This window comes from Excalfactoria chinensis, chromosome 4 (assembly GCF_039878825.1).
Source record: "Excalfactoria chinensis isolate bCotChi1 chromosome 4, bCotChi1.hap2, whole genome shotgun sequence".
NCBI classification, from domain to species: Eukaryota; Metazoa; Chordata; class Aves; order Galliformes; family Phasianidae; genus Excalfactoria; species Excalfactoria chinensis.
The window spans coordinates 16,091,998-16,106,427 of record NC_092828.1 but is presented as its reverse complement, the minus strand read 5'-3'; the positions used below and the strand labels follow the sequence as shown (position 1 = coordinate 16,106,427).

Sequence of the window (14,430 nt, the reverse complement as noted above, 5' to 3'; positions counted from 1 at the left end):
ACACGAAGGCGGACAGAAACGGAGTCATCGCCCATGCAGCAAACTACACCGTTTGCCGACAGAGCACCCACCGAGGCACAACCCCCAGCTCACGAGGCCGCACCCATCACCCCCTCCTCCAGGGAGCGGCAACTCTCTCCCTTGCCCCCTCAGCCCGCGACGCGCAGGCGCAGTGAGGACGGCCACGGCGGCGGCGCTTGCGCAGCGAGGCCGGGGCCCAGCGGGCGCGCAAGCCGTGGGGATCTCAGAGCGGCGGAAGGCGGCGCTGCTGGCGCTGCGCGGGGCCCGCTCGGCCCCGACACAAAGACGAGGGCGGGTACGGCGGTGGCAGCTCCGGCCCGCCGCCCCCCGGCACCACATGGCGGCGGAGCTGCGGCCGCGCCTAGCGCCGCCCCCGCGGAGCTAAGTGAGGGCCCGCGAGCCGCGCTCCCTCCTCGCTCCTCTCCACCTCCTCATCCGGCACCTCCAGGAGGAACGGGGCCGGGCCCCGAGCGCCATGCTGCCCCCGTTCCGTCGCGCTCCGTGCCGCCCACTTCGCCCCCGTACCCGCCGCCCTGCGCGCCTCCTGGCCGCGCTCCTTCTGCTGGCGGCCCTGAGGGGCGGCGGCACCGCGCTGCCCCCGGGCTGTAAGTACGACGGGCGCCCCAAAAGCTCCGGCAAAGCGGCGGCTGGCGGCCCGCTGGAGGTGAAGGTGGTGTGCAGCAACCTGGAGCTCGCTCATGTCCTGCCTCCCGAGGCGCTGCCCAACCGGACGGTCACGCTGTGAGTACGGTACCGGGGGTGGTGATTTTGGGATGGGGGGGGGGGGGGGGGGAAGGGAAGCGGTTCGTGAAGCGCTGTGCGGGCGGCTGCGCGGGGTGGTCCCGCCCCACCGTGCATCGTCCCCGTGCTCCCAGCTCCGACCTAACTTCGGCTTATGTTAAGGCGTGCTCTTCTTACGTGGACTTGATCTGAGCTCAGCCATTTGAATAACAAGTTTCAAGCAGGATGTGCAGCATTTTCCAAACTAAGTAATGTACTTCTCTTCACAGGGAGGGTTTATGAGTTGTTTTTCTTTTCTTCCTGAGACACTAACCGAAGCTGTGCAGTAACACTGAATTTCATCAGTGATGGCCCAAAAACTTGTGATCTTATTTTAGGGAGTCTGTACTTCTGTGGGACATTCGAGCGTGATTGAGTCGCATGCAGGAAAGTTGATGGAAAGTGACTGTAGCATAGGGTCTGGCTTAATATGCTTACTTATTTTGCTGGAATGAGTGTCTCCAGCAATGAGACATCCACCACATCTCTGGGCAGCCCGTTACACTGTCTCGTCACTCTCCTTGTAAACAGCGTTTTCTTTCTACCCAGTCTAAATCTCTCTTCGTTTGAAACCATTTCCCCATGTCCCATCATCACAGACCCTGCTGCAGAGTCTGTACCTTTCTTTCTTGTAGGTTCCCTTTAGATACTGAAAAGCTGCTGTCAGGTCACTTTAGAGTCTTCTCTAGGCTGAACAGCCCCAGATCTCCCAGGCTGTCCTCATAAGAGAGGTGTTCCATCACTTGGATCATTTTTGTGGCCCTCCTCTGGACATGCTCTGAATATATGTACTTTTGTTCTGAGAACAACAGTTTGACTGTTGCCTTTGCAAACTTTGACAGCACTTAAGCCTGATGGAGGGGCTTCTTTGAGAGGTTAGAGTGTACTCCAGTAAGGGCCTGTCAGTGGAAAGGGGAACACCAAAAAAGAGGGGTCTGTGTTGTCCTCAGCTTGTCAGTATGCAAGGGGTCGGAATATTTCTCAATGACCTGTCAGAAATGACCAGAAATATTCACGTGTGAAGTTCCTGAAGTAGAAAGGAAAGCAAAAAGTGAAAGGTGACAGCTCTTTGATCAATGAATTGATTTTGGTTTTTGTTAGCTTTAAGTGCTGTGCAGCTGATTAGCTGTTAAAAATACAGTATTATCCACACACAAAAATAAAGAAGAGAAGAAAAAAAGTATGTGTTAGTCTGGGTGATAAGCTGAAGTTGACAGTGGGGGTCCTTTGATACAAAAAGCTTGGAGTCACAGCCATGATTGCTGTGAAAGACAAGCAGATATCAAATATAGCATCCTTGCTGTGAATGGACCTTTGTTCATAATTGCAGTGACAGAAGAATTTGGAAGAATTCATTTCATTTTGATTCTTCATACTCCTTTGTTATCTGGAGCATATCTTCATACAGTAATTAGTTGCTTTCATTTCTAACCAGCCCTTGAAGTGCATGACTACTTCTGACACAGATTTTCCCTTCAGTACTCCTAACTTTGTAAATGACTTAACCAGAAAACACATTGTTTCTTACTGTTTTCTCTAGTGACTATCATAGCAGTGTTGATAGAGTCAATGTGAATGCACACTTTGAAATTTTACTTAAATTTCAGACAAAGACTATTAAACTGATGCGTCTGATTTTTCTGAGTGGCCACAGTGCTTGTTGTGGTTTGGAATCTTTCAGGTTTCCTCATTTCTGAGCTATAGCTTTCCATATCTGAGATTGTTTTACTGAGTCAGCATTAACCTGGTTAGAAGATGTTGGTGATTTATGAGTTGGGTCGCCATGTGCCATTATGTGCAATTTCACTAACATGTTCTTTAATAGTGGCTGAGTTATTTTGGAGAAAGATTAGATAACAGTTCACTTTTTTTTGTTGTTTGATTTTTCTCTCCAAGCTGATACTTGGAACTGCAGTGGTTGGTGGGGAGTGGAAAGTTTTCTGATTAGAGTCAAGCTGCCCTGAATTATCTTGAATCTTGATTCTTGTGGGATTCTTCTATTAAGATAAGACCTGCTTCTATTATAGCTTTTTGGATTAGTGGATCACTACAGAGATAAGCAGCTGAAAATAGATCACTGTTGTGTAAATCAGCTATGTTTTAATTCAGCTAATTTTGTTAGGAAATGGCTTGCTTTTGTTTGCCACAGAACCTTTCTTTGCGCTAGTAACTTAGGTTACTACTGGTTACGGTTACTAAGAATCTGTAGTTACTATTTAGGAGAAAAAAACCCTAACAATTTCAATTAATAAAGTAAGTTTGCTTTGTGATTGAAGGAGGGAAACAAACACTGAAATAAGTGCTTTAACGTATAGAGAGATGTGTACGGGAGACTAAGTAATGTTTAGGATTTAGGACTGTAAATTGAGATTCCTTTAGATTCTGATTAGAATTAGCTAGTGCTGTACTTAGCAGTTACTCACATTCATCTTAAAATATGACCTTTAGATACGGCCAAGGAAGGGACTTGTAGCCTTATATAATAAAAAGTGATTGGGATGCAAATGAAGGGTGTACCTACATGCACATTCGCAGATTGCGTTGACCTTTGTAGTTTAACCGGCCAGATGAGATGTTTTTGGTGTGGAGATAATATAACTGGATGAATGTAACTTCATTCTTTGTCTACTATATTTCATTAGATACTGAAGTCACTGCCATGATTCATGTTTAAGTAAGGAGTAGGAGCATGCTATATACCTCTTGCAGTAGAAGTTTGAGATAAGATAACCACTGCTGCTGTTTCATTTATGCAAGCTCAACTGATGATTTCACAACTTTTTCTGTTGAACAAAGTGCTGTCCCACTGAAGACAAGCCAATGAAGTTAAAATCCTTGTTAAGAATTTTAGTCGCTGATTTACATAAGTTATAGGAATGTAAATGAATGGAGGAAATGTATGTATATTCAGTGAAGAACCATGTTTCTGAAACAGGAGCTTTACTGACCTACAAACAGCTTTGCATATCCACACATTCTGAAAGGAACATATGAATATCAGTGTTTGCACTTGCAAGTGTCAGCATTTACAAGCCATTACATTAGCCGGGATTTGTATTCACAACTGTTTAAAGCTACAGTTAACTGGATTGCTGCTGAGGAACATCTAAAAACAACACATTTTACCTGGTTCCCAAATATGAGTATCAAGCTCCATCCATTAAGCAACTTAAGGGCATATTTATTTGGCCTTTCAAGTACTTTGAAAGCTTTTCTATTTTTTTATTTTTTTTAACTCGAATTCCTAAATTCCCAGCTTTTCATAGCAAAAGGTCACTCACATCACAAGGAATCAGTCCTATCACAGCATGTGATTGCACTTTAATTACAGTTACTGTAGTTACATGAGTAATTTTTTCCTACTTGCAGTAAATGGATCTTCAAGTTCTAAAAATAAAGCATATTGTTATTATACAGTGACTTATGGTTATTAATACTCTTCCTTTTTTAAGGCGTCATCTGTTGCTTTGCTGAACTATTTTGATTAATTTGTTTTCCTTTGTAGAGCTTTTATTATGTGTTAGAAAAAGCGTCCTTTATTAAAAAAAAATGTCAAACAGGAAAAACGGGCACAGTAAATGTATTCAGTGGGAAGTTTCCCTCTTCTTTCTTTTCAAGTGCATTTCCATTATTAACTTGAATGGTACTCTTGACAGCTAATCCCTTTTTTGTTAATGTAGTCTATCTGAGACTGTTGTAAGTGCTCTGTACTAATAACTTCAACAGTGATAACATTTTTTGAAGACTCAAAGGGCTAATAACTCCCATTAAAACATATCTTAAAATTTTCTTCAGTTATTGGATACGTGAACTGTGCAAAATATGTGTTTCTCAAGAACACACGGAAATACGGAGGCAGTGCAGTACTTGAGAATCATCACACCCACGATTTACCAGTGACGTCCAACCTGCAAGAACTGGTGGTGGTGTTTCATTTTCTGTTATTCTTGTGGACCTATACAGTATATGCTTATCATTTGTGTACATTTTTTTGCCTCATTGAGAAAATATACAATGTTTTACTTTATATCTTATTCAAGCACTGATACATCATTGTGGATGGGGTTGTTATCACGCTACTTTGAGTTTGTACAATGTTCTTTTATAAATATGTATGCTCCCATATATATTTGAGGATCACAAGGAAACTTAGGTCACAAATTGACCAGCATTTTCTTCTAATTTGTAGTATTCTGTTCTATCTAAATAATTACTATAATTCTGTTATTTATTATGCGTGCATTGGGGCACTCAAATTTGTGTAATGTTCTGCTGTTTCTTGCAATGTTGTAGTAATCTCTTTAATATATATAGTGAATATATGGCAATATATACTTATATGGTGAACAGATATGAACATATATGGTGATTGTCATTGGTAATATCTCCATGCAATAATGATGGCATCAATATATACTAATATTTCTTGGCATTCTTCCATAAAGATTTGTTTGAATTGTTGTAAGTCCCTTCTGAAAAGGTTGTACTTCTATCAGTACATGACATAGTTAAATGTGGCTTTTATCATGGGTACCACTGTAGGCAGTAGTTGCACATGAGAGGCTTTTAGGCTTAGAGTGGGAGCTGCATGTTGATTACTAATAAGTAGAAAGCAGGACAGAAGTAAACTCTGCAAAATTCTCGAGGACAAATGTAAAATGAGGCATAATTGAATTTCTTAATTTTTGGAGCTAAGATATAGAATTGCCCAAAACCTTTTATTCACCATGAAGATAGCCATAGATGCAGTGCCCTCTATACATACATTTCAATATGTTGTTCACTGTTTAGCCTCAAGAACTGGTATTTTCAACTTCAGTACTAACACTTCTCTTGCATGTCTGGGATGCTGGAGCTTTGTTGGGTGAGCAGAAACTATGACTGGCAGCTGGGGAGGGGTAAAGAAAAGGGGAGCTTTTTTGCATGCACTTGTTGGTAATGGAGGTGGGAGATCAGTAGGCCTCTGGAAGCAGCAAAAGTAGAGTAAATAAGGTGCTGAAGGGGTGCAACTGATTTAGTGAGAGGTGAGCAAGAGTCCTTGGAAATAGAGCTGGTACCCAGGAAATCCTTGTACATTTAGGAACTGCTTGCTATGAGGAAATGGATCATCCAGCAATACCTTGGAAAACTGTTCTGTTCTTGTCTGTGTGATGTGGTATTGCCAAATGAGGAGATGCGCAAGACTTCTCTGTCAGATTAAAAAGCTAATTTGTTATGAGTTAAACCATGTTGTTACAGAAGAGATTTAACCCTGAAACTCAGCAATTGGCAGAATGTGCTCAGATTTCTGAAATCATCCCGTCAGAAAGAGCCTAACCTATCTACTGCCTCAGAGTTGTGTTTCAGGGCGACAGCAGCACTCAAAAAGGAACCCTCATGACAGTGTTGATGGTCTCATTAATCTTACCCCTTTCTGTGGTTGGCAGTGAGTAGATGTGTTGCAGTTCTGTGCTGGAGAATGAAGCACCTTCCTCTTGCCCTCCCTGCTTCTGATGCAGCAATGGTCTGGAGCAAGGAGCAGGAGAGTCTCCCCGCTGACAGCAGAAAGTGACATCCATGTTAGCTGGCTGAAATGCTGCAGCCCGAGCAGGCATGCCAGGCATGCACCTTTACCTCCGGGCTCTGGCTCTGTGGGTGGCTTACTCTTGCTTCTCTGTATGTCTCCACATGCAGTCAGTCCAAGGAACTAAACTATTCCAAACCTGTTAACTTTAATAGGGCTGGGATATAAATTATTGTGCAAGTGTGTCTGCATGTTAGCAGTTGACAGGAAGTACCTGCAAACATGTCTAGACAAATCATGTCTAGACAAAGTACTTTCTTATCGGGTAATGTACTCACTGGAAATATAAATACATGAGACTGTGGGTTTGACAGCATATGCTATAATTAATACTTCTATGATAGGACTTAGAGAATGTATTGGCTGTAGCAGCTTAAGTTAAGAGGGTCTGGCTAGATGTGTGTGCCATATCTTCTGTAAAGTGAGCTATTCTGCTTTGTGTATATATGGGGGTTGGAGGAGTAGGGTAGTCTTGTGTCCTAAAAATTGTGCGTCTGTTGGGCAAGAGAAAGCCAGGAAGGAGCAGAAGAAAGGGGGTAAGGTTTGCAGCAGAAGTCAATCACACTGATGCAGATGTTACAGATATAGAGGGGTTGAAAGAGAACATGGAGAAAGTCTCTGAGGATGTCATGGTCACAGGGGTTAGACTGCCAGTGCTTTTGGTTAGCTTTAGGACCAGCAACCCAGTGTGGGAAAAGGCTGGATGCTCCTTTTAACTCCTCGTTTTCTGTCCTAGGTAGGCTTTCCAGCCTAGGCTGAGTACTAGAAAGAGAGGTTTGGTTGTGAAGCGTGTAATTTCTTACCATGCTGCTATCTTTTTCAGCAGCACTGCTATTCATTGTTGCCTTCTGCTTTGTCTATTTTTCCAAGATGTTTTTCATGTAGCTTTTTTGTTTGTTTGTTTGTTTTGTTCCATACTCCAGTGATGTGCATTGTATTTCACTAGAAATCTTGATTTCTGTCCTTAAATTTAATAAATAAAGCATGTAGCCATATGTTGAATAGCAACATGCAGAATGTATGTTATCTTTATAAATTAAAGACACTGGAATTATACAGGAAAAATAAAGGTTAGTCATTACTTCATATGAAGTTAATACATTTTCATTTAAAAAATGGAAAGATAAAAATAGACACAGACTTAATTTGGTAACTTCATTACTTCTTTGTGTTTTAGCTCATAATCTTTAATATTACCTAGTGTGCATAATGATAATATAGCATAGAAGATTCTTATCTGTTGTGAACATCGATTTTGGAAATGCTTCCTTGTTAAGCTTCCCTAATTGTATTGTTATTGTTGCCCTTTAGTAGGGACTTTGGAAAGATTCATAATTCTTTTTCTGTATAATAGCTTGTAGATTGCTTAAAAGTAAACCTTGAAATGAAAACAAGTGCTGTTTGTGGTCTGCTCAGTACATTACTTGATCATAGAATCGTAGAATGGCCTGGGTAGAAAACTTGATCTGCTTTTAAGTGATCTGTTTTGCATAGTAGCAGTTGGGCATCTGTTGCTAAAGATCTTGCCAATTAATGAGTCAAAGGTAAGTTTCTTTGCAGAGTTTTACTAAGCTCTGGAGTACGGTGAAAGCAAGATTTTCCAAACCAAGCTATAATTGATGAAGGAAAACTTCAGCACTGTTTATCAGATAAGGGAAAAGTTGGGGTAGCCTTTCTGTTTTATTTTCTATGGGAAGAGGATTGTTCCTGTGTTGCGTTGTTTCAGGTTACCTCTTTGCAGCTATTCCATTCTGAGGAAAAGGGAAATATTATAAGATGGCTTTGAGACTTTCTCCAGAACCTGCTTTTCAGCTGCATTTTTCTCTTAATGCTGTGGTATATTTGTATGTGGTAGTTCCACATCCCAGTTTGTGTTCTTACATGGAGATGGGTAGTGGGTAAGCAAAATGCATTTGATTCAAGCAGGTTTTCTTGCTCTTAAAAACATAACAGGAAAAAAGAAGAAAGCAAGAACAGCCAATATCTGATCTGCAGCTTAAAAGACATACAGTGTATCGGTGATGCTTGGCTGTGGGAACCTCTTCACTGAATTCTCCAGATGCATCATTTCTTTTAGGTCACTTGTTACAGAAGAGTTGAACAGGATAAGAATGAGTGAAATTTCTCTATGATTTTTCCCTTCAACCTTCTTAATGATGGAAAAGTTCAGGTATTTTCAGAATCACTTTCCTCTTAGGAAGAATTATGTTCTTAAACTGATAAAATTATTGTTCACAAATAATTGTCTTTATCTAAGTAGTGCATAGTAGTTCATCACTTTGCCATACATTAATACACAGGAATTGTAAAATTGGGTATAAAATGTCTACTTTTAAGCGAGTCTTTTATGGTGTTTTCTCATGTTATGCCACATCCCTAAACACTTCTAATAATGTATAGACTAAGTACATTAATAGCAAGTTTTAAACTACATTTTTTAAAGATTACACTTACAGCATTAAGTATGATGAAATGTCTTAGGTTATATGGAGTGTTGTAAAATGTATCATTTATTGTACTAAACCGTTATGGTTGAGCAACTAACAGCTTCCACAGAAAATACTAAATCAGGCTGACTATAATTTGTACATCACACTCCAGAGACAAATATACCTAGTGCTCAGATAGTCAAAGGCTTCTACTTGAGGCCTATTATTTATAGGTGATGTCAGAAAGCTGAGGTGTTTTTTTGTGTGTTTGTTTTTGTTTTTTTTTTTTTAATTTATTTTAAGAGAGTCGTACTTCTAATTTAGTTCAAATTTAGTTCATTCAGTTGCTGCTACTTTTGAAGTGGTTTCTGTTCCATCTTAAATAGCCGTTTGTTCATTTTTCTGGAAAATGTGCTAATAAATTCATTAAATTATGAACTAAAGTCAATTACAACTAAAATACAAAAGACTTTTGTGCCTCCTAAGACTGTAGTGCGTTTGCTTTTGTTGACTTGGGTATTCTCTAACTCTCATGGTTTTGTTGTTTTTTTTCTTTTTAACCATAGACCTAAATTGGATTTGTTTTGTTTTGTTTTTGCTGCTGTTTTGCCTTATATTCTGTTTGCATTAAGTAATACTGAAGGGTTTTTTTTTTTTATAAGCTTCATTTATTTTTTATTCCTTTTCTTTCTGTGTGTGTTTCTGGAACCAGGAAAGATGTGGAAATAAATGTGTACTTGGCTCAGATTGGCTTAGGCTGCAAAATGAGTCCTGTAACTACCTTCTATTTCTTCTTTCTGCCTAGATTGAAACTTTTCTCATAGTAAAAGTAAAAGTAGCTTCAAACTTCATGGTGTACTAATTTTAACACTTCAGTTAAGTATTAATAGTATTTCAGGCATTCCATGCCAAAGATTAGTTTTCTTTTTAATTTTTTTCTCTTTTACTATCAAAATATCAGCATTCAGCCTTGCCAAACTTCAGTCTCAGAAATATGTATTTTGATTCTGCTCTGTTCTGGGTCTTCCTTGATACAGGGAGATCACCCATGAGTTTTTGATTTGTATTTCTGTCTTTAAAACTTGCAGTGTGTGTGTGTGTGTGTGTGTTACTTGTTGACTCATTTAGGTTATTACAGAAGCAGATGAGAGGCTATTTTAGCAAATATTCTTCTTAGTTTGACACTTTGGTGGATGTTACAGGTATTATTGGCAAACTTTAAAGCAAATTTTGTGGTACACTTTAAGAAAAATGCTTATTTTTAACACTTCTACCTTTCCATCCATTACTGTGATCAGTTTTCACCCAGGACTGACTGGCTGTTTGGAGTACTGCGATGATCGTGCTTATGCAGTAGATGTGTAAATTAATGTCTTCAGAGATGCTTGAGTATTTCTGCCGTTTAACATTGCTTGTGGAGCACTGGGCACCAGAGATGACTTGAGATTAGCTGCAGAAATATGTGATGTAACTGGCAGAGAAGGAGAAAAGATAGGATCTCTTTTAAGCATCAGAACTGTTACCTTGCTTGACTGATTCAGTTTTAACTTCAAGAATTTTCAAACCTCCTGCCTGTCAAAATGAAAGATTCTTATAGAATTTCACAAAAATTGTTCAGCTGTCTAGATCCTGTGTATGTGTGTGTGATTAAGAGACACTGACTCAAAGCCAGAGCTTTGAGACAAAAAAAAACTGCTTGCATTGTTTGTTGAAACCATAGATGCTTGTGGCAATCTGTGTTTTCTTCTCCAGATTTCTCAGCGTAATATACGGCTATGTCAAAGTGATGCTGTTTTCATAGAAGATATCTCTGTGTTTTTTAGTTTCATCTCATTCTTGATGTGCGTAGAAGTACTAAACCTTGTCATCAGATAATAAATTTTATGAGTTGGAGGAAAGGTGTGTTTGTTTTTATTGCTACTGTAAAGGATATCTGAAATATGTAGCAGAGTGGAGAAAATCTCCTAGTGGCAGTTGTTAGTGCTGAAGCAGTCTGATCCAGCCTGAGGATGTAACTGGTGCAAGTGAAGAAGAGAACAGACTTGCTGGATCTGCAGGACACATTTGATAGAGAATCTGTCAGAAACTGAAGTGACTGTTGCTGAAGTTATGGAACAGATTGACAGAGTGAATAAATTTTACAGGATGAGGTGGTGCTCACTGGAGAGCTTTTTAGAAGAACTCAGGGATGGAAAGTCAAATGATGGATGGCTGAAGTCCCACTTAGGATGAAGTAACATATCTTGTGGGAAGTTCTTCCCTCCCAAAACTATGGAGTTCTTCACAATCAGCAAAATATTGACAAAGATGATCTTGTAGATGGAGTAAGACATAGGAGATTTTCTGAAAGGCATCTTGCAGTCCCTTGCCAAAGGATTTTGAAGAAAAATGTCAGCACAAAATGAGAAAACATTGTAACAATAGCTAAATTGCTAAAAGATAAGAGCAATCCTGGAAGTAAATGGTCAGTCTTCTCAATGGAATAGACTCTTCCAGACCTGAAATGTATAATGTATTTGTTAGTGACCTGTAGAATTGGGCTGTTGGGGTGACAATTTGAGTTACCTAATAAGGATGAGGATAAATTGATGGATTTCAGAGGTTTATGAAGCCAATAACTGGGCAGCAAAATGGCAGAAGCAGCACATTGGGGAAGCAGAAAATTTTATTGGTAATAACAACAGTTTTGCCTTCATATGTGAGATGGCAGGCACTGGGCTGACCACCATGCTTCAGTTTTCAGTAAAGGCAGACCAGATGTTAAGAGTCCCTAGGAAAACAATAGGGAACAAAATAAAACATTGTTACATCACTATGTAGGTTTGTAACTTTTCCAAGCCTTGAGTGCTATTTCATTTTTTGTAGTCTTGTCTCAAATTTTGAGTGTAATAAAACTGGAAAAAGCTCAGAAACGAGTAAGAAAGTACAAAATGACTTTTGTGTGTGAGAAGTAATTAAGGAAAATATGCATCTTCCCATCTGGCAAGAGGCAGTCTGGAACAATATAAAATTGTGTGTGGTAAAGAGAGGATAGATACAGATTGATCACTGCTTCAGTGCTACAAGGGAGAGGTGCTGAAGGAAACTGATAGAAGCCATGATGAAAACAAAGGAAATAAGGTGTTTTGTTCAAGTCCTGCAATGTGAAACCTTTTGCTAAGGAGTGTTTTTAATGCCAGAATGGTATTTAAAAATGGTTTCAGAAGGAAAATAGGAAAAAATGCACTAGAAAGTGCAACCTGCGAAGTAAGGAGGCATCCATGAGATTTCATATCTTGAGAATAGTTTGCATTTGCAAATGACTGTGTTTGAAACAGGCTACCGTATGGAAGAAGAAACCTGCAGTTACGTGTGGTCCTTCAAAAAGCAAGAAGTAATGGATAGAAGGACAACTCAGCTTATTTAGTAAATAACATAGCAAATCATTTTGTTATTCAATTTGTAATATAGTGTTCTTTTCTGTTCTTATTTACAGGATTCTGAGCAACAATAAAATAACAGAGCTGAAGAATTGTTCCTTCTCTGGATTAAACCTTCTTGAGAGATTGTAAGTGCTTCTTAAAAATATATTTCACTTCAAAATAAGAGTTATGTTCTGTTTATTTCATTCATAACTTTGGTATCAAGGTGTTTCTGTTTTATTTGAATGTAGCTTTTTGTGATTGCAGAGTTAATATATTTTAAGATTTCATGAAAATGAGTTTTACATAACAGCAAAAAGGGTACTTAGCGAAAGCTGCAGCCATGAAACCAGGTGTAAATGAAAAAAATGTATAAATAAATAAATAAAAAATCCAAACAAACCAATTGACCAACCAAAGAAACCCCCACCTGCATAAATCAAACCAAACAAGAATGACAATGGCCAGCAAACCCCAAAAATTCATCAGTGGCAATGACAGTGGGATTGGGTGCTACCTCAGCAATATTATAGGTGACACCAAACGGTGTGTTGCAGTCAACATGCCTGAGAGATGTTTTGCCACCCACAGAGGACTAGGCAGGTTTGAGCAGTGAAGCTCATGGGGTTTGAAAAATACAAGATCTTGCACCTTGGTCATGGCAGCCCTCACTATTAATGCAACCTGGGGAGCTAAAGGATAGAGCATAGCCCTGCCTACATGAACTTGGGGGTACTGGTGGATGGCAAGCTGGACATGAGCCAGCAGTGTACCTTTGCAGCTCAGAAAGCCAACCGTATCCCGGGCTACATCAAAAGAAGAATGATCATCTTTTCAGTTGAGAAAGGTGATCCTGACCCTCTACTCTGTTTTGGTGAGACCTCAGCTGGAGTATTAAGTCGGGATATGGAGTTCCCAGCACAGAAGAGACATGGACCTGTTGGAGTGTATCCAGAGGAGGACCACAGCAATTATTAAAGTGATAGAACACCTCCCCTACAAAGACAAGTTGAGAGAGCTGGGGTGGTTCAGCCTGGAAAAGAGGCCTTGTATATCAGGCCTCTGAGGAGGCCTGATAGTGAACTTTATATATCTAAAGGGGGGACTATAGGAAAGAAGGGGATGGAATCTTTATCAGGGTCTGTTGTGATAGGATGTGGAGAAATGGTTTCAAATTAAAAAAGAGGAGATGTTTATTGGAAATAAGAAAAAGGGTTTTTTAAAATAAGTGTGGTGAGACACTGGAATGGATTGCCTAGAGATGTGGTGGATGTCCTGTCCTTGGAGACATTCAAGGTTGGGCTGGATGGGACTCTGAGCAGCCTGATATAGCTGTAGGTGTCCTTGTTCATTGAAGGGGAGTTAGACTAGATTACCTTCCTGTACCTGAAGCGGGCCTATGGAAAGCTGGACAGCGGCTTTTTATAAGGGCATGTAGCAACAGGAAAAGGGAAAATGATTTTAGACTGGAAGAGGGTAGATTTAGACAATATATTAGGAAGAAATTCTTTACTGTGAGGGTGGTGAGACTCTGGAACAGGTTGTCCAGTGAGTTTCTGGATGCTCCCTTCTCTGGAAGCATTCAAGGCCAGGCTGGATGGGGCTTCGAACAGCTTGGTCAAGTGGGAGGTGTCCCTGCCTGTAGAAGGGAGGCTAGAACTAGACAGTCTTAAATGTCCCTTCCAACTCAAACCATTCTATGACCTTTAAACTCTGGTGATTCTATGACTTTTCTAGAGAAAGCAAGTGTATTATAACTTCAAAAAGAGGGTATATGCAACGCAATGTCCATTTGTTATTGGCATATATGTTAATGGTTATTCTTGTTATTTTACAATCCTTGTATATATCATATGTATGGGAAAAATGGGAGTGAGCCCAATGGGAGTAGCCTCTTTAACTTCTCTTGATTCCTGTTTTCACTTTCTCTTTCAGATGATATATTGCCTGTGGGACAGGAAGCATTGTAGCTTCTGTTATAGTCAGCTTTTTTTCTGGCTGATAGAAGGTCAGGATTGGCAGGTTGATCTACCTGGGAGCAAGCAGGAACTTTAGAGATAAGGATTTTTCTAGGCCATTTGACTGGGAAAGTAGCCAATTTTGTAATCATCTTGCAACATCTAGGAAGAGTTCCAAAGTCTTTTGGCTTCAGGGGATTAAAAGTATTTTATTCATCCTCTGAAACCTGAAGTCTGCAATCCCTGTCACCTGGCCTCAATAAATTCAGATGCTTCTA

The 14,430-nt window shown here is 40.1% G+C and overlaps 1 protein-coding gene across 1 annotated transcript in view; it reads left to right on the top strand.

The window, feature by feature from the left end:
* Positions 1-353: 353 nt before the first annotated feature.
* The window catches only part of ADGRA3 (adhesion G protein-coupled receptor A3), a 51,369-nt gene continuing 37,292 nt past the window's right edge, over positions 354-14,430 (top strand). Inside the window, exons 1-2 of the mRNA XM_072335785.1 lie at positions 354-762; positions 12,269-12,340. Coding sequence (XP_072191886.1) covers positions 497-762; positions 12,269-12,340 — 338 coding nt within the window. The 5' untranslated portion in view covers positions 354-496. The remainder of the gene's footprint in view (positions 763-12,268; positions 12,341-14,430) is intronic.